Source organism: Erithacus rubecula (genome assembly GCF_903797595.1).
Source record: "Erithacus rubecula genome assembly, chromosome: 13".
NCBI classification, from domain to species: domain Eukaryota; kingdom Metazoa; phylum Chordata; class Aves; order Passeriformes; family Muscicapidae; genus Erithacus; species Erithacus rubecula.
Window position 1 is genome coordinate 7,384,250 of NC_136665.1, and position 25,007 is coordinate 7,409,256.

A 25,007-nucleotide genomic window follows, 5' to 3' on the forward strand; every position below is an offset into this window, starting at 1 on the left:
AAAGAGTGCTCCTTGAAGTGCTGGCTGTTGTCAGATCTGCCTCTCGCTGCCAGCAGGCTGTGGGATCAGATGTTACCCAGGGTGCTGTGAAGGAGTTCAGCTTGGCTGAAGGACTGCAGCTGACTCTGTGCATCTGTAGGTTAAAGACTGGGCATGTACTGATGGTATCCAGAGTAACTAAATGTTGTCTTGGGAAACTGAAGCTTTTTATTTACTCAGTTTGGGAGAGCTTATCTCTTCAGAGCCCTGCAGTTTCTCAGCTTTGTGTTATGACTGTCTGGCTTTGCCTGGGAGTAATTAGTTTGGTTCAGCAAACCTACCACACTACTGACTACTGGGACAAAACTGTTAGAAAGAGGTGCCACTGAACTGTTGCAGTTTTCCTTGGCAACAAAAACATCATAGTATTGCTTTCCTTTCATAACTAAAATATAGTCTGACTCTAGATTTTAAAGCTTGAAGCAAGGTAAGGAGCTCCCTAGAACAGCGGGTTGGGAGGAGGATTTTAAGCAGTGTGAGTATTTGACACCTCAGCTGGAGATTCCCTGGGGAGAGGTGACAGCCCAGTCACTCAGGGCACTGCTGGGTGGGTCAGGGGCTCCGGGGGTGGGTGGCAGTGGTGCCCTCAGGGACTTGTGGCTATAGCCCTGGATTAGGAGGCAAGTGTCACAGGAGGAGCACAGGGCATCCCTTCAGAAGGCTTCCCATGGAGCTCTGGCACCTGTTCTGGGGACTGAGCAGCCTTTGTGGTTCAGGTTTATGGGAATTTGAGAGAGAACTGAGCTGTGATTTAGATGGCTGTGTCTTCTCCAGAAGCCTGCAGGAATTGCAAGGGTATCTAGGATGGAATGGCCTTCACTAGATTTATAGAGGATGGAAGCATGGAATTTAGGGATCCAAGTACTTGGAAAGCTGTGTAGGGAATTTGATGTGTTTTTTGTGAGAAAATGAGCAGTACCTTTCTGGGGTTTGGAGAAGTGGGACTTGCAATAGATAAAGGGGAGAACTGAAAATAGAAACAACAGTGAAAAACAAAATGGTGGGGGAATAAATGTATCGGAGGAAAAATATGGAGCCTTAGTTTAAAAGTACCAAATTATGTATCAGGTTGTATAATGCTCAGGAGAAATTCTTGGGGTCTGATGTCTTTGTCTTTCCCATGACCTTCTTGCCTGTCTTTCTTTGTAAACATTGACAAGGTAGACTATTGTTTTGTTTTTTTCTCAGCAGCCCTGAGGTACATAAAAAAACTACCAGTTGAGGAAAGTTAAGAAGTCCATCCACCATTGAAATGGAAACAGTCATTTCTAGTAGGCTGAAAGGTGGAGGCTGAGAACTGCACAAACTTTTTATTCTTATTTTTGAGGTCATTGATAAATGGCACATATAAGAAAACATCCCCTTTGGATTAAGGGGTGGTGTCACTGGTCTTTGCTCAAACACTGCATTGAATCCATTATCTAAATCTGCTGTATTGGTCCCAATTGAAGATTAAGCAAAAGTGTTTTCATGGCATAAAATAGTCCCTGAACTCCAGCCCTCAAACCCACAAAATATTGGGGTGGGAAAAATGTGATATGCTTGACTCAGAACTTTTTTTTTCTGTATTTTTATAAAATCTGTCTAGTATTGTGTGCTTATAAGTAAAATTGTAGTATAAACTGACATTTGGGCAGTAATTTTTTTCCTTTTGTTTTTATGGATAGGAAGGATGACTATATTATAGCCTGAACTTGTTAGTATTAATGTTTAAAATGGAGTGATGCATTAAAAAGTAATAAGCACAGCAGTCTGAGTGTGTCTGTTTCAGTGTTAGTGACACTATGATGGATGAACAGCCTGTAAAATAGAAATGCATGCTCTGGCAAATACCTTACCTAACGCTTATTAGTATATTTCTGAGTATCAATTTTGCTTTTACTTTGCATCTTTTAATTCGAAACCTCAGAATAAGAAACTATCTTGTAGTCTTGGTAGCTCTTGGCCTTTCTCTGCAACTGAGATCAGATATGTAAGTCTAATAACTTCACATGACACTTTATTCTGTTGATATATATTATTTGTCCTTATGCAACAATTTAATGGAATTCATCACCACAGTGTGTTACTGTTTAATACATGCAATTTCCAATTTGAGATAACTTTCCTTTTGAGTTGTTTGATTTTCAGGATCAGTCAATGTTCACGTTAAATGAAAAGGGCTCAACAAAGTGATAGAGCAGAGGTGGATCACAGGTTAGCAACTACTGCCATGGAATTACACAAAATTCATACATCAAGAACAGAAGGTGAATATCAGATCAAGAAACTGGCAGTTTAGCCAAGACTTCATAAAAGTCACATTCCCACCACAAAATTCATACTTGTGATGTAGGAATTGGAGAGTGACAGAATGATGGGCTCTGAAGTACCTTATGGCTCTATGTAATTACTTGACATGGCACTGTTTCTCAGATTAAAAGCCACTATAAGAATGTTATTTTGAAAATTGCATGCCAATCTGAAGTTTGCAGGTTGCTTTCAGCTGAGAGGTTGGAACCTTGACCTCCCTGGTGACAGTGGGTCCATAGATGTCACTTCATCTCCTGCTGCAAAAGGTGCCCCTTTGACAGTGGCTGCTCAGGACTGCTGCTCCTCCTCCCCCTCAAATACATCATTTTTGGCACCCAGTGTTTGTGTCACCAACCCTGCCAAGGTCTGGAGTAAAGGCAATGCATTACCTAACCCTTGCAGTCTGTACTTAGAGCTGCCACAAGGGTTCCTTCATGTGGCTCTGTGGAACTTGTAAGATGTGGGGGGGCCATTCACAGCCCTTCACAGACAAGACCAGGGGTTCATTCTAGAGTGTAGACAGTAATAGATTCACACTTAAATATGCTGTGACCTCTAGCCTGCTTTTCTTTATTGTCAGAGAAAGAGTGCTCGATAGGTTTGTTTCCATAGCATTCTGTCCATTATGTCAGAGCTCTTAATTACAGTTTCTCATTTTTAAGTCCTATCTTCAGTTTGCAGGTATTTCCAATTCATTGAAAGCATTAACATTTACAACCTAGCACCAGCTTTAGAAGTTAAAAAATAGTTTATTTGCTTAGAGAAGAGTTCATTTCCCAGCGTGAAACACTTGAAAGAAACCAAAGGCAGACTTTGTCTTAATAGTTGAAAATTCAAAATAAATGAAGCTTATGTAAAATGGCAGTAACAGACTAGAGCTACAGTGGACTGCTGAAATTGGATTTGGGTAGCTATAAACATAATTAGCTTAAAGCATTCTAGCTTGCCATGCAGTGTGAGCTCTCATAGGCTGGGATGTGATAATGCTTTGCTCTTTTGCATTTTAACTCCTTGTGGAGATTCAAGAGCCAGCTGATGTTAGGCTTTGTGGAAGCGAAATTAACCGCGCGTTCCTTGGGGGGCTGTGGCAAACTGTGAGGTTTATTGGCTGTTGGAGTGTGCTAAAGATAATGTGACAGTAACCTAGAATGCTCTACTCCCAACATACTAATTAGGATTGTATATTAATATTTTCGGAAATCTTTACAGGTTTGTATTTCTAGTCATGTAAATGATGGATTATATGTAAACATTGGTTGTGCATGCTTTTAATGCTCTCATGGATGAAATGCTAGTGCTTGATCTGACCTGAACAATATACACAAACAAGAGGGTAATAGTATAAAGTTACATGTAAAAAATACTAATGCGGTTCAAAATTTCTGCAGAAATTTTATTTCTCTGAAACACTACTTCATGCCCATTATGTGAAGTTGTGTTCATTTAAGCCAGTGACTGAAAGCTGCTCGACCTCAATCTTTGTTGTAAGTGGGTTGGAATCAGTCAATAACTTGACATTCCCACTACAGTGGAACACTTAGATTTATACACATGAGACCTCCATAAAATTCTAGGAATACATGTTTAGCCTCTGCAGAACAGGCCTCATGTGCAGTCTCCTGCTCTTCCTCAGATGTACAGATCACTTGAAACAAGTGAGCCTGTGTTCTCACAGCAGGCAAGCACTACTTGATGAGTGCTTCCACTACTGGGCTGTTTCCAAAAAATAAATTCAGAACCTTCCAATTTTGCCTTTCATCTGACAGTCTCAAGCTCTGCAAAGCTGAGATAACTTTTGTTATCTCTCTACTTCTCCTTTTTATTTTCCATGAGTAACTGCATGTGAAACATTATGCTTGCATAGAAGTAAAGGGAAGTTTCATAGAATTATTAAAGGCTGGAAGGATTTTCACCATGGGACATTATATTAAATTATTTACTCTATGAGGTGACTCTATATCCTTTCACTTTTTCACTCTTTATTCTCCCACTGCCTTTATTTAAGGGAGGTTTTTTTACATTAAGTATTTCAAACGAGTGAGAATGGACAATTTAGTCAGTTTAAAAAAATATTCACTGTGGAGAACACATCTGGGGATTATAATCTTAGTATTTAGAAGTGCAGAGGAATGTAGCACAAAGCAAGTATTAACACTACATCATGCAGAGTAGTTACAGCTTTTCTATTTTTGCAGTATCTGTATCTTCTAATAAATGTGGAATATAGATAAACTGACGTATTTTCTTTCTTGTATTCTGTTTTAAATATTAATTTCCAGTAGAGGTGGCTTACATCTTTAGCAAGGCTTTTAGTACTTCAGCCTTCTGCATTTATTACTTCTGTTTAGAACTCATTGTAGATAAGCATCTGAAAAAAGAAATACAATAAACATTTGTGTTAATTATATCATTTCCTTCTACCCTTCTCCCCTGCACCATATGTTCTCTTCTCTGTATGCCTCTTGATTGACTTTTATTAGGGTTTGGTACGTGTCTAATCACAGACCTCAAACTACATGCTGATGATGCAGTTGTGACCCTGTTTGTGCACCCTTTCAAAAGTGTAAATATACCTGGAAGTAGAAGAAAAGAACAATGGGATTACTTCATTAAGTGAATTTAAATATGGAGCTCTGTCTTAGTCTGTAGTAGCTGCTTTAGCCTTTGTGTCATATCTCATATTACCCCTTCAGCTGGATTTTTTGTTTATTTGTGGGTTGGTTTGATTGTTTCTTGTTTTTCCTACCATCCCTTGGTTATTTTATTGAATGTGGTCCTCTGAAAAACCTCTGGGGATTCATCAAGTTTGTCTGCCCCTGTCTATGACTTTCTGTTACAGCATTTGATTCACATATCCAAGTTTTATTTCTGCTTTTGTGGGGATAACAGCTTCTTTCATTTTCTGTGGGATACTGAAATGCACCATTGTGTTTGATCATCAAGGACACAGCAGAAAATTAGTTGCCATTTTTTATCTCTTAAAAATGAGAGGCCAGGAGCAGGGAGATGCAACTTAATACACTTGTATGGGGAACTCTACTTCAGAGACCAGTGGCATGTAAGGAACTTACCAGCACTTTCTGCTGAGATGCACTTTGGTTTCAGAATATTTATTTGCTTAAATGCTTTCCCTTCTCTGGTCAGTTATCTGTGCATACACTTTTCTAGTGGGACCAGAAATTATTCCAGATTCAGCAGTTGTCCATAACAGCATAAGGACATGATAGAAATGCCACATTACTTCTGAAAGATAAACTCATTACTTGGCTTTCTTCTGCCTTTGCTCCAGGACATCACAAGGCTGTAGCAAATAATGAAACACATTGCTCTATCCCCAGTAAAAAGGACTGAAACTCTTCAGCAGAACTTACCACTTCTTTTTTCTGGGTTTTCCTTGGTCCTTTGTTATGCAAACCTGCTTAGGGAAAGTTTCTGCTTCCTGATGGGAACAACAGGGGGGAAATGCTAACGTGGATTTTGAATCTGGAGTGATGACTGCAGTGATCTGCATACCAGGAATAGTCAGTAGTGGTCAGGCCAGGACACAGCTGCAGGCAGAGTGTGCTGTCACCTGTAGGGGTTTGAGAGTGTTCTGGCTCAGGCTTGCTTTCCATTCACTGAATGGTCAGGAGGAGCTGATTCCCTGCACAGACATACCCAGTGTACAGTAATGAAAGGTGCTGAAAGCACTCTGTGGTGTAGTGTACACAAGTGTTTGCTAACACAAAAGAATCTAGTCCTTTCAAGCAAAAAATTCTTTTAAGTGAAGCAATAGTACAAATACAATTTTTGTATTACACGAATGTGAGTGTCTAGTTTTGCACACACCAGGTGCATAAACTGTAGGTCTGATATAGTATTGACTCTATGATAAATGTAAACAATTTCAAGATTTGATGAATGACTTTATAATCTTTTCTTGCCAATAATTAGTGATGGGTTAAATCTATGTTAAATTTTGCTGGCCTCTTGAACAGAGGCATTTTGTGTGCTTTCAAAAAGTTTCTAGGGCTTCCAGTAATGCTTTCAAAAATGAATGTAACTGTTACTTCTCATCAGGGCACTGTGTTGGCTTGAAGCAGATAAGGATCTTTGTTAACATAAGAACTGTTTGAATCTCACAAAATGAGCTTATGAATTTATTGCCTGACAGTGCTTAGCATGTAAAAAGAAGTAAATAGCACAAGTATTGAGACAATCAACCATTTCTGTCTCTTTCCTGGCTTTGGAAAGATACCGTTGTTTATGTAATATGTTCAAAGGAGCACATAATTGATTATATACTGTTAGTCAGCCATGTGCATTTTTACTTTTATGCCTGTAGGTAAGCTGAACACCTGGTGACATGGCAGGATCTTTAAAACACTGCTTGGAAATCCACAGTAGCAGCACAGATAACAAGACTTTCAAAATGGTTCAGTAATGCAGTCATTCAGTAATCTTCCTTTTAAGAAATGTGTTCTTTATTGCCTTTAAAGGATGGTACTAGTACAGAGAGCAATGTGATCTATTTACTGTTCCTGGAGGGGATGGCTGGTGGGTGGTGAAAGTTGCAGGGTGCTGTGCTACTCTGTTCTGCACAGTTCCCCTGTTAGTCTTGCTATCTTTAAACTTCTCCTTTCTTCTGAGAAAGCAGGAAGCTTTTGTCAGCTAGGTATTGAATAGAGGTTTTGATATTTAAAGCAAACTGCTCAGTGCTGTTAGAGATGTTAATGTGGAAAGAAATATAGGTAGTACATCTCGAGCTTCAAGACAGAAAATGTTAAGAACAGTGTACAGGCAGAGTGAATATTTTGAGGTGCTAATTCTAACTACAGAGGGAAGAAACTGGAATTCTGGAGCGGACACTAGAGCTATATTGTAGGATGCAAGGATGACTCAGCCCATGCTCAGATCATGGTCTTGCCATACTTGTTTACATTAAAGTTCAGTTGCTATTTTAAGTCTGCACATTTAGTGGAGAAAAAGGTGAGAAAAAAGCAGAGGGAGAAGAATAAAAGCAAAAGGAGGGAGGGTAGATTTTAAAATGCAACAACAACAAAAATACCTGGACCAATCCCTCCTGCTCCGTATGCTGCTCTCTCAGTGGAGGAGCTTGTAATCCTATATTTGCTGTATCAAGAGGATTCTTCTATGAGCACAAATTAATAATTTATTCATAGGCTGGAGTCAGCCCGCATTGATTTACTTATGCTGCATTTCTTTTCATTCATAAGCCTTTGCTGGTCCCGAGCTCTCGGAGAGTGACTTGCTGCAGTGCTCCGCCGTGGGAGGAAGCAGCAAACGTGCCTTAATGCACAAGGACGCGCTTCCTACGGCTCCATTAAATGTGCGAGCGTGTCCGGGAGCTGAGCTCGCTGGGGGATGCAGGGCGATGCTCCGGGAATGCTCCAGGGACGCCGGGCGATGCTCCAGGGCAGGGAGCGCCGCTCCGCTCCCTCCGCCCGCCCCGGTGCGGCCGGGATGCTCCGGGCAGCGCCGGGCTCTCCGGGCTGTGTGACAGACAGGTGCTTGTCACCGAGCCGTGCCCTGCCCCAATCGCTCTCCGGTGGGTGTGCACGGCCCCGCGCCCCCGCCCCTGCCAGCCCTGCCGAGCCCTCCCAAGCTCAGCCCTCGGCAATGTGCAGCGCTCTCTCCTCGCCTTCCTGGAAGGGCTCAACTACACTTTCAGCTCCTCCAGACTTTCTCTGCTTTTGCCGTGCCCTCCCTCTGGTCCAGCTCCTCCTGTGCCTGCCTCTCGGTGTCGGCGCTATCCCGTTAAAAGGCTGCTGCTCCCGCTCCTCTGAACCAGTGCGCTGCCTGCCTTGCTCTGGGATGAAGGCTGGAGGTTATCGGCGAGGGAAAGGAGAACTCTAGGCAGCTTTCCATTTGCAAAGTGAGCAGTAATTGCAAGAAGACAGCCTCCCCAGTTGGAATCAATAGTCTGCTTTCTTGCTGCTGAGGGCACTTTGGAGCAGCAGTAGGTCACTGAAGTAACTTCAGCACACTGCTGACTGCGGAGTTGTAAAGAACTACATGCAAGTGGCTGCAGTAGTGCTGGAAAACGCTTTGCTGTTACCAGGGACACAATAGTTTTCAAGTCATTAGAGCTTCGCTTCTGCTCCTTCCATTACACAGAGAGGGTCATTCTTTGGAGGAGAGAGGATGGAGCTGTGAATTTTTCTTTTCCAGTGTCCTCTTCTAGTGGAAGAGGGGTAAGAGTGGGTGAAAAGAAGCTTTTAGAAGCAAAACCCCATTGCTGCTGAGCTCAGCTTTGCTTGAATTTCCCCAAACCTTTCCAGGCACAGAGGCACAATGCCAGAGAACCTGAACCTTCTTCGGGCTTTTGGGGGCTTTTGCTTTATCTTCTGGACAGCTTTTAACACAGCCTTAGTGGATGTGGTTGGATCGGAGCAGCAGATCCCCTTGTCAGTGTAAGTGCTTTCATGCTATTCCTCTCAGGACCATGTTCAAGGATGAGAACTTGGCTGCTCAAGTTCTCCTGTTTTTGTTTTGCAGATATTTGACTGTTCCAGGGCACCCTTGCTCCTCTGTCAGCTGTGTTTAAAGTGTTTGTCTCCAAGGCGCTTGGCACTACTTTGATTTTATTATAGGAGCATGTGTTGGTGGAGTATGTAGCCACTGAGTTTTAAGTGCTTGCATTTACTGAAATTGATGTTGTTAACTCATGTGGAAATTTATCATTCAGAACTCTTTTGCCATTTTATCTGCTGTTTTCCTTTCATTGGATACATGTCACGTTGTGCCCAAGCATATTTGTGTACAAGTTAATTTTTTTTAATGTTAATGGTTCAGGTTGGTTCATATCAGAGGCCTTACCTTAGCACAGGGTCTGGTTTGTGCTTATACTTGTACAGCTTCACTGATCTTTTGCTGTGCTTTCGTTCCTTACTGAGCTCTCTAATGCAAAATTGCTCGGATCCTTCTGAGTGCAGCTGAAGCTGTTACAGTCTCTGTTGCTTGCTATGACATGTGTATTACATTTCTTCCTGTCTCTTTTTTTTTCTTCACAGTGTAAAGCTCTGGGCCTCAGCATTTGGTGGAGAGATCAAATCTATTGCAGCCAAATACTCAGGTTCCCAGCTCCTACAGAAGGTAAGGATTTCTTCGGTTGTAATAAGGAAGGTTTTAACAGAGAAAATGGAGGCAGATTTAATTTTTTAAATGAACAGGAAAGCAGTGCTGTACGTGCTTTTGTCCAAGATCTATTTTTGTATTGCATACTAGTCCCTGATGACTCTTTGCATTGCACTGCACTGTCTGTAGAGTCCTTGCTTAACCTGATATTTTTCTGTTTGGATGACTTTTTTTTTTCATTGGAAAGTAAACTCCAACACTTATTTCTTGTAGCTTAGGCTTCAGCCCAGGTTGCGGGTATTTAGTCTGGTTGCTGCATTGTGATGATGAGAATGTTTCTGTGCAGAAACAGCTGTTTCTTATGAAAAATGTTAACTTGATTCAAGGAGCAGAATTAGTGCATATTGTATTATTTTCACCCTGGGCTGTGTGTACACAATGCGCTGTATCAGGAGAAGGTGGCTGCACTGTTGTTTGTCATCTCTGCAGTTTTTACAATCCCATTATTCCCCCAATCATCTCAACCCAGTGCTAAGATGTATTACATCATTACAGATAAGAGGAATGAATGTGGTTATCTTCTTGCTCAGCTGCACAGCTGGGTAATAAGGTAGTGAAGTATAGCAAAAACTTGAGAAATTGGTATAAGTCTCCATAATTGAGGCAGAGGGTAATGAAAAAGCAAATTTGAATATTAGGTATATATCAAAGACTCTCATAATTTTAAATATGGAACCTATAGAAAACTTCTGTGTTGTGGACAGTTTATTTTTACAACAGTTGCCAAAAAAAAGTCTAAGAGGAATATGTTAGATTGAGACTGCTATTTTGAGGCGTTTAACATGTGATTCTCAAAATGCAATATGTAAATGGAAAAACATTGAGACATTCACTGATCAAAAACACTCATTCAACCCATATATTAAATTTCTGCTGATTTTTTTTTTTTGTAGACATGATTTTCAGTTCTGAGTAACACTAATTTTATTTTTTGTCTGATTGTGAAGGAAATTATCTTTTGAGCTTGTAGCATTTATTTCGAAAGGCTTATATATGTGTGAAATTATGTAACAGTACGTGTAGCAGCTGAAATAAAAAGCTTGTGCTAGCCTTTAAAATGAAAGCAACTGGCTTTAGTAATTACTAAATACATGTGAGCTCTTTAGAAGCTTGTCTTTTCAGATTTGCATACCCAGGATTGTAAAACATGAATTTCACTGAGCGAAAATACAGAGCTATTAAGAACAAAAATATTTGCGGTCTCTTACTGCCTTTCAAGGCCTTCAAATGGCTTTATTTCAATATGTTGGGCAAACTTTCATTTTATTATGAAAATCTAGACATTCAATATTTATGATACTTCCAGCTCACATTCTTTAAAATCTGAGTAGTCTTACATTGTCACTGTTTTTTATGAACACCTTTAAATTCATAAAGCAGATGGAGCTTTCAGTTTTGATTAGTTTTTAATTAAGTATTATTAAAAAACTTTGGTTTTTTTTTGTTGGGCCATAACAAACAAGTACCTTTATTTAAGTTTGGGGCTGTTCCACACTCAGCCATTTTTAGGGAAAAATGGCTTTAGAAATGAAACCTCCCCAGTACTGAGCCCAACATTTGCAGGAAAAATATGGAATGTATGGTGTGTGGCAATTGTGCTAAAATCCACAAAGAATCAGTATGGAATCCTTAATCCTCCAGCTCTTCCTCATAGTAGATGCTGCTGTCATCCTTTCTGTAATGTATTTTTTCCCTCTGAAATAGCAAGATTGCTTCCTATTGGTTGTTATAATTGTAGGTAATTGGAAGCTATTCATTTTACCTTTTCATCAGCATCCTTTCTGTTTCACTCATCAGTCTCTGCTCCTGTTTTTGAAGGTGGACAGTGTATGTTCTTTCCAAGCTATTTTGTTTTTCTTTCTTGCTTGTATTTCATTATTTAATGAAAGAGATAAGACAAAATGGAGGTTTGGCAGGTATTTAGAGCATTTCCCCCCCCTCTGTCAGATTCTCTATTGGTTTTGTTCTTTTTTTCTTCCTCCTGGTTACAGTAGTTTTTATAAGATACCTGTTTCTTTTTCTTTTATTTAGAGTTCCAAAATGTCTCCATCCATTTAAGCTTGGTGTATCCTGGTGTTGGTTGTGGCAAATGAGCCTGGATGACAGATGACTTTAGCCCGTACTTTTTTGTATTAGTATAAAGTACATTTTTTTTGTAAGCTTGTGTGAATAGAAACATACCAAACTTGAAGATCTGCAAGTATTTTCAACATGCAAAGTCAGTGACAGAGGTTGTCACCACAGTTAAGGAGGTGATAGCACAGGAGAGCTCTAAATACAAATGCCTTTTTACCCCACCCCCTCCCTCCCCACTAGCCAGGCATCAAGAATATGTTTGGTATTTACTGTGAGCTCTGGGTGATCAGAATGCATGTCATTTTAAAGTCAAGATTCCACTTTTAGGAGCAGTGAGACTTCTGATATTACCAGAGGAGCCCACATTTCCTGATTATGAATTAGCATCCTTAAACAAGTGAAGATATAAAATGCATTTATGATTATGGATCTGGACAGTATAGATTCCTCAACTGTCAACTGCTTTGGAGTGCCATTTAGCTTAATACAGGCTTGCTAAATGAAAAATTAATGTAAAGGTTACTTGATTCATTTTGTCAGCACACACTCTGAGTGCTGCTTTCAAAGGGATGCGCTCACAGTCGTGATTGACAGTCTCTGCTGCCCAAATGTTTTGTACATTGAGTCATTTCACCCACTCTAAAATTTCATTGAGCAAATTAATTCATGTGAGGTGCTCAGTATAGAATTTTTTTTGCCAGTGTACTGTTGTGAATATTGATGGAATTATTGCAGTTCTTAAGGTCTTGCTGTATTGTGAACATCAAATAGGTGACCAGCACTGGTGTCCTCTTGAGTTTATAAAAGATGTGTTAAGAATATTTTGGTTTCTATTTGAGAGTATTTTTTTAAATCCACTGCTTCCCATATCTTAATTGAATGTTTCATTATTTTATCTCCTTATGATAATCTTATCCAAGTATTTTGTTATGCCTCCTAGAAGAATCTGGGATATTTGAATTTTCCCAAAACTGACTTCAGATGAAATACAGGTGCTTCAAATTGCTTGGAAAATAATAGCTCAGTAAGTAATTTTAGAAATTATGAGGCTTTAAGTGAAATTAGCACTTAAAAAATGTTCTACTCCTTGCTTTCAAAGAGATGAAACACCATTAAGTGTACAAGAAGACATCCAGAAGCAAACAGGACTGTCTTATTCCTAATTTGTCCGGTTTCTGGAGGTTTTAGTTGTCATATAAATTTGCAGAGGATCCTTGATGCTGTAGAGATGTTCATGCTCTTCACCTACTTAGCAAATACTACTGGGGCCTAAGAATTAATTTTAATTCTCTCTTAGGTGTTGTCTTTTTTCCTTAGACTGTCAAAAGATATCTGCCTTATTTGAATCCTGACATTTTAGATTTTTTTTTTCTTTTGTGAACACTGTGCCTAGTGGGCCCTGTACTGAGAGTGTAGCCCACTGGCAAAGCCAGGCCTCAAATATGGGATGCAAAGCAAGGCTTAGGTGTCAGGAAATTATTCACTTTAGCTGCTGCAATTATAGTTTTGGAAAATAGGCTTTGGGAAATGCTGTTAAATCAGTGCAGTATCTGTTTGTGTGAAAGTGCAGAGTGATCTATGCCTTCTCAGGTTCCCTTTGATGAGCCTACTCTTTGTAAAATAATATTCTGAGCTTTCATAATTCTCTATTCCCTCCTGAATTGTCACTATTATTTATTACAAATGTAGGAAAGGTTTCCAGGTGAAAATACCCTTAATTTCTTAGTCTTTCCACCACAGTTTGTTCCTGACCAGAAGCTTGTTTAAGGCTCCCTTAGAATTTTCTTATGTAAGTTGTCTGCTGGAGCCCTCAGTGTTATGTAAGCACTGCCTGCCTTGGTCTGAAGCAGGCTGGAGTCTGCATCTGCCTGCTCCTTTCAACAAATCCTTCATTGTGTTGGGACTTCTCAAATAATTGTTTTCTCAGAGCAGGTTTTTCAGTCAGGAGAGCATTCCTGTTTTTAAAGATGCAGGATTGCATTTTATCTCCCTGACTAGGATGGGGTGCTGTATCTTGGTAGTTTCTTGCAACTGTGGAAATGTCAGTGCAAAATGAATATAATGGGGGGGATTTAGATCAATTAGCATTCAGCCTGGATCTGATTCATACAGTACATCTATCTTTAGTTTAAATTGTATAATAGTGACTTACATTCTTAGGCAAATGTAGTGCAATCATCTTGACATTAATTACCTTTTTTATTCAGCCTTATGTTGGTTTAGGTTTGGTAGGCTGCTTCTTTGCTCAACACACTGCAACTGCTGCTCTGAAGGAAGGGTCAGGTAGGAGTGAGACATGCAGGTTAAAAGATAGGCCTGGGCTGACTTTTTAGACATCAATTTAAACTTTTACCAACTGAGCAATTCTAAACCAGCAAAAAAATATATTTAAAAAAATCAAAAATAGGGAAAATTATCAATGAAATATAAAAGAATTAAGAATATAGAATTAAGGCTGTAAGGAAAAAAATACAAAAAACCCCATCAAAGGAAATACCATCACCCCTGCAAAAAAACCCCAACCAACAGCAACAACCTCATTCTCCCCACCAACTAAACCTTATACCTACCCCAAAGCCCAAATTCAAAACCCCACCAGCCTGGTAAATGGGGTAGAGTTTACCAAAAACTGCATTCAGAGTTAATTCATTATAATTTGGACTCTTGAAATCTGGTTTATGTAAAATGTCTCCTAGCACTGACTTAAAATTGAACCTTAGGAAATAAAAGGAATATACATCTGAGAATCTTAAATCAGTGTAATTCTGATGATTAATGTGAAGGATGTTTTGGAACTTGCAGAGCTTGAATCTCCATCCCCTTAAATTCCTACAAATCTTTGGGCTATGTGAATGATTATTCTCCATGCCAAACTAGGTGCAGTACAGTTCAGTGTACTTTGAAGTATTTAATGTTGTCTGCAGACATAAAGATGTAAATTCTTCTGGGTAGATGTTTTAAATTTGTTCAAGGATAAAAAACCCCCAAACACATTGTAAATGTACTGATGTATTTGGTGTGTTCCATGCTAATTTTCAGGTAGTATGTTGATCTGTAGAGAATAGGATAAATCTTTTCAAACTTTGACTACTTTCTTGTCTCTTTCTCCATGACAAAAAAGCCCTTGGCCATCTTTTTTTGTAATCAAGTTCTGCCTTTTCTGGAGTTATTGAAAAATATCCTTTCTCCAAAGTTAGAATGGCACCTTGAATGATCTGTGACTTGTACTCTCCTCTCCTGTTTGAATGTTATGGCAGGAGTAATAATGTTTTTGGTGTAGTTAATGGTTTTAAAATGTAGTCAAATCAGCTTGAATATCAAACAATCTGTTTTAGATTACATTGGGTCTAAGAGGAAAGCCATGCTGAATGAATGTTTTGCTTCTTTCAGCACTCTCTCTTTTGTAGTATGTTCTGTGTCTTTCTGGGTTTTGCAATCAGTGTGATCCTCTTAGTTGTATTATTGAATGTAAAAAAGTCTGTTGTTGGTATGTAAGAGGAATATGAGATGGCTTTAGCAAGTTCATGATACATGTATCACACTTTCAGTAATGTCTTGTAATATGGAAATTATTGAGCAGACAATCCAGCTGGAAAAGGAAGAGAATGCTTCCTTTTCCTTGAAAGGAAGAGAATGCTAATTCCCTTGCTTAATGCATTTATGGTTGTTTGTTTTCACATCCTGTATTGGAAAGTGCTTACGTTTCAAGGTTAGAGGAGCTGCTCTCCATGCAAATTATCTTGACAGTGAAGGTATGTAGAGCATGAATAGATGCTGTATTGTAGTGGTGATTCACTCTTAAGTAACTGCTAATCAATACTCCACACTTTCAAATGTCATTACTGTTCTGTAAGGGACAGTTTTTTGTTGCTGATAATAAGTGCTAACACATTTTACAACACAAATTATATATTGATAAGGCTAGATGGTATTTTAGTTTCTGTAGAAGCTTCACTGACAGGTTTTAATGAAATGCAATAATTAAGATGTAGTTCTTGTGAAGTTCCATTTTGCTATTTTTTTCTTATAATGCTTTTGCAAAATTACATGGATGCTTTTTTGATCCTGTTTAACATCCACCAAGTTAGCTTGTGTAAAACTGTAATACTTTCTTAGAATGTGTGATCTAATAATTGCAAAATTTGTGTTTGAAAAGGAAGTGTTTGCAAAAACACTTATTTTAAAGTTGGAAAGAAGTTGAAAAGAGTCTTGGTAGCCTTTCCAAAGTGATTAATTTCAGAGACAAATAATCACTGAAAATATCCTGCCCTGTGGTCTCCCAGGACTTTGCAAGTGGTTACCCATGCAATAAACAATAACCAGTACCCTGGTTTTAAAGAAAACAATATGAGAAATGAGGGGATTGTGATTGCTCAAGACACTCCTTCATGTAGGAGTGTACAGGTTCTGCATCCAGCATATCAAAAATAGAACAATAGAAATTTGTTCTCCATATCCATGGTAAATGTACAAGAACTGATCTTTAAACACAATAATTTTTTCCTACTATCAATCTATTTATTTAATAGCTTTTGTTTTTTGCTGGAAACCCTAGTATGGTGTGGAACTCTTGCAGGTTGGCTGTTCAGAACAGATTCCCTGCCTTTATGTAGACTTTGTTGAGGTGCATTATGTTAGGATGATGAGCTACATCCTTTATTTTGGACTATCATCAATAACAGTAATTGTATTTCTTCTTTGATCTATGAGCTATTAATCTTTGTGTCTATATCTCCTTAAGGCATAGCTGGGGTGTCCTTCACTTTTCAGATCAGAAACAGGTTATAAACTCTGTTGTCACTGCTGTAGAGCATAGCAAGGCTGGATGAAGACTTGCTGGTTTTCCCCTCCCCTTTTAAGCACACAAACAAGTGATCTTATTGAACTATCATTTTACTATAGAGGAATAAATATGTCAGCTATAATAGACTAAAGTTGTTGGAAAAAGATGTAGACTTCTCACATCACCTCTCATTGGGCTTCAGGTCGGGCAACCACATGATAAGATATCAGCAGGGTGAGCTTTTCAAGGTGTTCTAATGTGTTCTTGTGTGAAATGTCACTGTGAAATACTTAAGGAACTTCAGTGGGGCTTGTAGGACCCTGGGATATCTCAGTGAGAAAAAAGGAAATGATCAGATATAAACTCCTACTTGATTCCTTATTCCTAAAACCTGCCAAAGGTTTTAGTGCTTTGTTATCAACAATTGATACTTGTTAAAGTATTTTCTTCACTGTTGTTATTCTTGAGAAGAATTTTCCTGAAGCATCACTTGTTCTGATGTTTTAATTCTCCAGGTGAAGGGTAGTTGGTTAGTTGGATGCGGTCTTCAAAGCATTTAGGTTCTTGTAGTTCTTTTAGTGATTCTTCATCAAAACAACTTGACAAGTGATTTCTTCTAACCATCTTTTCTGTCTGTCAAAATTCCTGAAAAAACTGTAGAGTCAAACCAATGTATCTCACTGAGGTGATTAAAAAAATGTGTAAATCTTAAGAAGATGTTTTCTTTGTCAGAGTACCTACTCCTGCTTGTGCGTTTTTCTTTTACTTAACTTGACACATTTTGCTGATTTTCTTTCTATCTCTTTCTGAATCACCTTATTTGTCTTTCATTTTAATATTTGTTTTTAAATGGACCTATTTTCTAGAGACAAATGGTCTCTTTTGAGCCTGCTGCCAAATGTTTTGCATAAATAATTTTTATGCTACAGGAGACACTTAGTTATTTCTATTTATCCTTCTAGATTGAGATCTTAACCAAAGTTAAAGAAGTATAAGACAAAGGAAAAATAGTTCTCAGGTTCATTAACAAACCAAACTATAAGGTGGCCCAATCTATGGCATAAGATTGAGGATATAAAGTGAGAAGTGTGTGTGTATAATTAATGCAGAATATCAGGCTTAATGCATGGGTCCTGTGTATTGTTGATTAGTAAAGTTTCTCATATGTATGACTGACAGTAATTTCCTTGAAGCATTCAGCTTAGGTTTCAGGAAAGGGTGGAAAAGCTTCTCCTAGTCTCATAAAATGTTTTTTCTTGGTGCCCTCTAAATGTGGATTTTACAGGCTTGCCTGAATTTTGTGCAGTAGATGGAACGTGTCTTGTTGATACCATTCCTCTACAATGTGCATGTTGAGTAGATTTCTTTTGCTTAATATTGTTTTTGAATACAGTGATATAGAATAAAAAATTCTAATTATACTTTAAGATTTGATACTCCTATGTTTGACACAAATGACTCCACAAAACTAGTTCTGGAAACCAACACTCATCATCCCCTCTGCAAAACTCTTCCTGTCTTCTGCTGTGGAACTGTGTTTTTCATTATTTCTGAACTCGTGGAGTAATTAATTCTGGAACAGGATTTAGAAGGTCTTCTAAGTCAGATTCCTGCTCAAAGTGGGCTCAAAGCTAAAATCAGAGCAGATTTCTTGGATTTGAGTCTGTTTTTCAAAACATTCAAGGTCAGCAGTAGCACAGCCTCTGGTTCCAATGTTTCTTTCTAGTCTGGACAAGAAGTTACTTGGGTTGGAACTTCCCATTTGAATTTGACTGCTGAGTGGTGCTTCTACCTCCCTAAACATCATTGGTTCCTCATTTTCCTAATCTCCTGGAAGTCATGCAAAGGCACAGCACTTTGTCATGGCAGGCATCCCTGAGGCCCCAGTCATAGACAGCAGCATGGAATTTTTAGTTGCTTCATCAGGACTCAACAATTTTTCTGACCTATTATTTTAAAATAGTCCTCAGTAGCTTTATGGACTCTTAAACTGAGCTCTGTTTGATATTCTGGTGGGCTTTTTACCACTCACAACAGGAATATGTAACTCTTCTCATGATTATGAAGTCTCAAGAGTAATTTCCACTTAGCTGATTTCATGAATAGGAGAAGACTTTTTAATTTGTAGTGGTAACACAGGAATTTATTTTCTCATCTGTGGCCAAGACAAGCCATTTAGCTCCCAGTTGCTTTATAAGCCATTTCTTTTACTGTCTTTATCTCCCAGTTCTTAAGTGAACTTAGTGCTGTACAGAAAGAGTCTGTCAGTTCGTGGAAGCTTTTATGTCTTATTTTCTATATTTATTTTATTCTACAGTAGCTGTCAAGGGATTTCTTTGTGCTTTTATACACAAACAAGGATTTTACTTCCTTTCTTAAAAAGTGGGATTCAAAATTATGCAGTCATAGTATCTGTAGCCTGTTAGGTAATAGCAGAGTGAAAATGCAGTTTGGATTGCATTGGGAAAACTCTGGTCAGGGTGCCAGCATGCAGTGTTCCTATTGTTCCTCCAGGTCCCATTTTAATGCTTGGCTATTCAATATACTTTGAAGATTTTGTCAAGCTAAAAACTGCTAACTTTCAAAACACACACCAGAAAAAAATCTACATACTATGGTTATTAAAATTTGATGTGTTGGGAACACATCATTGGTCACAAAATTAGATAATTATCTTCTAAAGTAACAAAGCCTCAGAGATAAGAAGCAGGAACATTCAAACTTTGGCTTTACCTTGAAGCTAAATGTCTATCATCTTCTGACAGCTGTATGAAATGTATGAGTACTGAGCTGTTTGGACACGATGCTATCACATTACATTAATAGCAATTTTCACTGATAATGAAAACTGGTAGGAGGCCAAGAGGAAAGCTTTGGATTATGACTTGCAGCCATTGACTATCTGTGCCCAGCAGATTTATTACCCCCTGTGCATATTGTGCTTTTTATAATGTTTTCTGCTATTTCTTCATCAAAGTATCACAAGAAGGATATTATAGATGGCACGAAACAGAAAAAAAATCTGGGTACTCCACATTTCAGACATGCACTCTCATTGCAAACTGCAATGCAGTCTTATGGTAAAAGTAGGGATAAATTCTGGCATCCCCCATTAAACCTTGTGAGACAGAGGAGTGTGAATGGAAAGAAACTGGAGACTTTCTTTTAGTCAGCTCTAATTTTCTATGTATACATATATCTGGCTTTTATCCTGGGGCTGTGATAACCATTTCTTGATGGTCTGTCAGTTTCTTAAATCCTGTAATCTTGGTGGCCAAAACTTGGTGCAGTCCTTAAGCACAATTCTAATGTAACCTGTACTGTCTCAGAGACATCTGGTGCATGCAGTGGTGGTAGGATTCCATGGAGACTGCCAGAAACCTTATATTGAAAATTAATACTGCAACTGGAAATTCCCCCTTCTACCCAGCTAAATGCATATTTTTCTAATTTTTTTTGAGCGAAATTGCTTTTCCCTGAAATTTTAAAACTGAGAATAGAATTAGGGGCAATGCTTCATTGTAAATAATTTAGCATATAGGGAGAATTGGCTGGTGAAGAACACCCTTAGCATATGGGTAAGGAAATAGAGGGAAGTGAAATGGAATGGATCAGCTCTGAGCATTAATTTTAGCACACTATTTAAATATTTCTTCTTGCACTACTGAAAAGATAAATGGCTTCCTGTAAGAGTCTTGAATAACTACAAAATTGATGAAAATTCACTTATTCCTGTTGCTGATATTTGGTGTCTGTAGCTGGCAATACATCTCCATATGGCATTGCACTGGCAAGGAGATTGAACCCTTTTTTTCTCAGAGGATGAGTCCCTCCTGTGCTTTGAATACAAGGTGATATGCTCTGCTGATATCAGAAAGTAATTTGCAAATTTGAAAACCTTTACGTCTTTAAAATTACGTTTATAATTTTTCCCATGCAGCTATTTCTTTCTTATTACCCATTTTTCCACCTAACTGCTGTTCTCCACTACTTTTTCTTGTGTAGATCCTTCAGACTTTTCTTGACCTATTCTGGTTTTCTTCCAAGTAAGATCCAACCAACAAGACTCTAATGAGAGTCAAATTCACAGCTGTTAAATGCAGCTAAATTGGGAATTGAGGAATTTTATTTATCATTTTATGAGTGTCTGATTAATTGTCTACATTTCAATTACCGTAGAAAATTGTCTTCATGCTTTCTTTGTCACTCTGTCCTTCTCTTTACTCCCACTTGTTTATAGCTATTGCTTTTTTCCTTTGGAAATTTTTGCCATTAATATCATTTTTCTGTTCCTTTATGGCTGTAATGATCATGCTGCAGTAAAGATTTGGTCACCTGAGGAAAATTGAGAAAATAATGCAGAAATAAAGCGAATAATAGCTTAGTAATAATTTTTGTACTAAAGAATGGGAGAAGGCTTTGCAAATACAGCTGTTGTTCTTAAAATCTTTTCATTTAATTATGATGCATGAATTCTTCTTTGGAAGGAAGAATAAATATATTAGGATCTATTGGTGCACTTTCTACATTGTGAATGTCATTGGAAATTGAGGGTGGTTATTTCTCCAGTAACAACCAATATATTTTGTTGTGCCTTGGGTGCAGGAAATGGAGTGGGAGGGACATAATTCCCTCCAAAACCAAAGGGAAATTCTGTCATAGAGGGGGAGGCAAGTTTTGCAAGAGGAGTCATCAGGAAGCTACTGCAGACTCAAAAACTAGCTAAAGGTGAGAACAGGGACACATAAAGATAGCAAAATGAAGAGGAATGGAACACATTGAGAGCAAAGAATGAATAAAGAATGTTGTTTTTCTCTATATTTTATGACAGTTGGAAAACAAATACATTTGTAGGAAATGCAGACAATATCTGTATTCTGGTGATTATTTTTGACCAATCTGTTAAAAAAATAGCATATTAAAAAGATATGTCATAGAAGGTCAAGGTTACTTTTTTGAGTGCATGAGTACCACATGATTTAAAACTTTAGCCAAGAACTAAAAATAAGAAGAAATTGTATGCTAAGAAATGTAAATTTCAATTCAGGAAAGGTATCTGAAGTTAAACTGGATTTAGTAATGATGTAATTCTGCTTTTGTATTTTGCTTCTCGGATGCTTGAAATTGGAAAGCTTAAACATTAAAAAAAACCCAAAAAACCTTGTAGTTTGCTTTGTTCAAGTCATTTATTCTGTACAACCCCAATGTAATAGGTGTATAGTTCAACTACCTCCATGAATTGGCACTGCTCCTGTCCAGTCCACCTTAAGCACGTTATTAATGAAGATATATATTTGTTCAGTAGAACTTCCTCAGCATTGCTAGATCTTTAGGGAATTTTGTCTGAAAAAGGATGGCAGAACACAGCATTACATGAGGGATTGGGACCTATACTTATATGTTGGAATAATTCAAACCCTAGTGTATAGTATTATTCATGTAGGCCATATTTATCTGATTGCATGCTGCTTATTTATCTTGGTTTATAAATATACAGGAGTTGAATTAGTGAAAGCTCTAATTATTCTGAACATAATTTGTCAGACAAAACCAGCTGCTAACTCAGCTCTTCTCAAGAATCTTCAGTAAAATGCACAACCTAAATAATAATGTCTTGAAAAGTACAGAATTCCCATTCTTCACACAAATCCTCCCTGCCTGTTGGGTACCTTCCCCTCCAGAGTCTAGTAAAAACCTAGATTTTTCTGATGTGCCTGAAAGGACAAGAAATCCAGGCAGACTGTAGTGTTGCTTGCATTGCTTGTCTTCACCCACAGCAAAATTTTCAACGTGATTTAACCTGTAGATTGGCAGTGAGGATTTTTTTTTCCCATCTTGGCTGAAATGTTGATATGTTCATTGTCTAGCACAGCCATTAGACTGAATTAAATAATACTCCTGCTTTCAAAGCCTTCAAAAAACCTGCAGCTCTACTTTGCCCCTGACCTAGTGATTAACCTTATGCAATTCAGTTCTGAATTATCTTCTTCCATGTATATAAAGATGTGGAAAGTTCTGCTTTCTGTCTGCATTATAAAAAATTTTGATGTCAACTTCTGTGCAAAAATTGCTTCTGTGCGGTGTGTTTTAATAGGTGTACTACTCTTTGTTTTGTAAGTTGGGTGGCTTTTTTAAATAAAATGGGGTCAAATCTCACAAGTAGGTATGGATGAATGATTGATCTAGTTGACTGAACAGGTCAAATCTCTGTAACTTTGCATATATAGCAATGCTGTCAAAAAAAAGGAGAACCATCTATGTGGCATTTCTAATATTTGTTTCCAAAGGCTTAGGAGCTTGAATGAAAACAAGGTGTGTGCAGGATTATGTTATTATTTCAGTCTCATTTGTAAGTAAACTAATTACCATAACATTGAATGAGCCAGTTCAGGGTCGACTGAGGCCAATGCAGATGGGAGTCATTTCATTGTTGATGTGAGTGACAACTCTGCAGCAGCCTTGTTCCTCAAGTGAGGTCGTTTTTGGGTAGCTTTTAATGAAAAGTTCTTGCCTAAGGTGTTGTGTACCTCAATTATTGTCAAAGAATAGCAGATTCTCTGTTGAGGGTCTAGGGCTAAAATCATCACTGCTGATGAGAAATGATGGAAAGAAGAAAAGAATTGCTGTTGACTGGCAGATAGTTAAGGCAGAAAAAATTTCCACGCATATCTAGGATATGTAAGCAGATCTGCATATACTGTGACTATAAGCTGCCTTGCAAGCCTTTAAACCAGTTCTTGGATTGCTGAATTTTGTATAAATTGTAAAAGGATTGGATCTGCAATCTGGTAGTTTTATTTTCACAATAGACACACAATAATGAGACTGTTATCTGTAATGAAACCATATTCTCTTGGAAAAGAGGTGGAGAATGTTTGAGGGGGCAACATTCTTCAGGCTAGAAAAATGTTATGGTTTAAATATGAAGAGTAATTATAAATCTTCTTGATGGCTTCACATTAAGCCGAGCTGTAATTTATTTCACTGCAAAAGCGAATGTACTTTGCCGATTTCTGCTTTTTCTCCTTGGTGGGTAGGAGGTTAGAATTGAAAGATGGCTTTTGTTTCCTTGTTTAATTGCCTAAAAGGAAAAGTGACTGGAATAGAATCCCATTTCTTGTAGTGGAACAATAAAATGAGATTCTCTCACCTACTAATTTCAAAATATGCACCTAATTCTTCTGTTCATTGCCTCCCACAGGAACTGGCAATCCTTCTGTGACACCAACTCTTCTCTGTCCTTCTGTCATGTATAAGGAATTGCTTTTTTTCACTTTTTAATGAGTGGCTTGATATACAACATATCTTTTGCCTTTAGCTTTTATTTCTACTCTCCTTTCTAATACATTTAATTTCCTTCCCCCCACAATCCTTCAGACTTCTGATATTATTTGATAATTTGCTTTTTCATAATAAAGTTTATTTAATCCTGTTTTCAGATTTACTCCTGTGCATTGCCTTAATTTTTTTAATATACATACGCATGTAGTAAAGCTGTTAGTACCTTCTCAGCTCTTAAAAATACCCCAATACCCATCTCTGAAGAGAGCTAACCTTGATGTACATAAAATCCCTATGGGGGTGGTGACTCCATCACTTCCCTGGGCAATGCTTGACCACCCTTCTAGTGATGACATTGCTCCTAATATCCAATCTAAACCTCCCCTGATGCAACTGGAGGCTGTTTTCTGCCCTATCACTTGTTAACAAGGACCCTTCTGTCTCTGCCAGTGTCATTCAACCTCTTAAATGCCCCTTGGTTTTGGCTGCATTTAGTCTAGAACTTCTCCTTGGCTGTAGAATGTGATTTTGTCTGTAAAGTGTAAATTATTCTCTGCATGTTCATTGTGCATGAAGCAGCTCAAGGTCATGATTTGCTATAGTTGCAGAAAGAAACTGATCTAGTTTTTTGATGACAACCACCTTCATTTAAAGAGAGAAATACTGTTTATAGGATTTTACAACTGCAGGCTAACTACTGTGATAGAAAGGGACAGCAATAGCATTTGTGTAGTTTTATGCCTCTTTCTTGATTGCATGTTTGAAATTCCATTTTTAGGGCTATTTACCTCTTCCATCTTTTCTCTCATTGCTGTTGATAGATTTTACAAGATATGTATATATGTATGTATATAACCATCTGCCATCCTTAAAAAACAAAACCTCCCAAAATCTTGGAAAACCTTGTATTACATTTGACTGCATTATGTAGCTGTATGAAGCGTTACGAGGTTTGGTAAAAAAAGATATAGAGCCATTTGAATACACCTTTTTGTCAGAGATGGTGAAATTTATCACTGATGAGTTACATATTATGTTGTCTATTCTTTGTTTACTCTGTCTATTTAGTCCTTAAAAATAGTGTAGTAGAATTGTGATATGATTCCAAGTCTGGATAAGGTTTACAGGGTAGACTCTTTTATTTTTCATAACATGGTTATCGAGGAGAACAAGAAAAAGGCTGATAAGAAAAAAAACACCTGTACAGATTCCCCCCCTGCCATGTATTCATTATACATTCAAGGCTTGCTCTACCTGTGCAGAGATAAAAATACCCAACCACTGCAGCAAGAAGTTGTATTGCAGGTGGTGTTTGTCCAGGCATGGAAAAAACCTTCCTTAGTCTGGTTTTCTGAAATGTGGAGAAATTGTGAACAGATTTACTTTGTTGTGCTATATA

General features: G+C 38.1%; 1 protein-coding gene across 2 annotated transcripts in view; it reads left to right on the forward strand.

The window, feature by feature from the left end:
* The first annotated feature begins 7,847 nt into the window (after positions 1–7,847).
* CACNA2D3 (calcium voltage-gated channel auxiliary subunit alpha2delta 3) overlaps positions 7,848–25,007 on the forward strand; it is a 378,091-nt gene continuing 360,931 nt past the window's right edge. For both annotated transcript variants that reach the window (XM_079316838.1, XM_079316837.1), the window contains exons 1-2: positions 7,848–8,744; positions 9,345–9,426. In XM_079316838.1, coding sequence (XP_079172964.1) covers positions 8,626–8,744; positions 9,345–9,426 — 201 coding nt within the window. In that variant the 5' untranslated portion in view covers positions 7,848–8,625. The remainder of the gene's footprint in view (positions 8,745–9,344; positions 9,427–25,007) is intronic.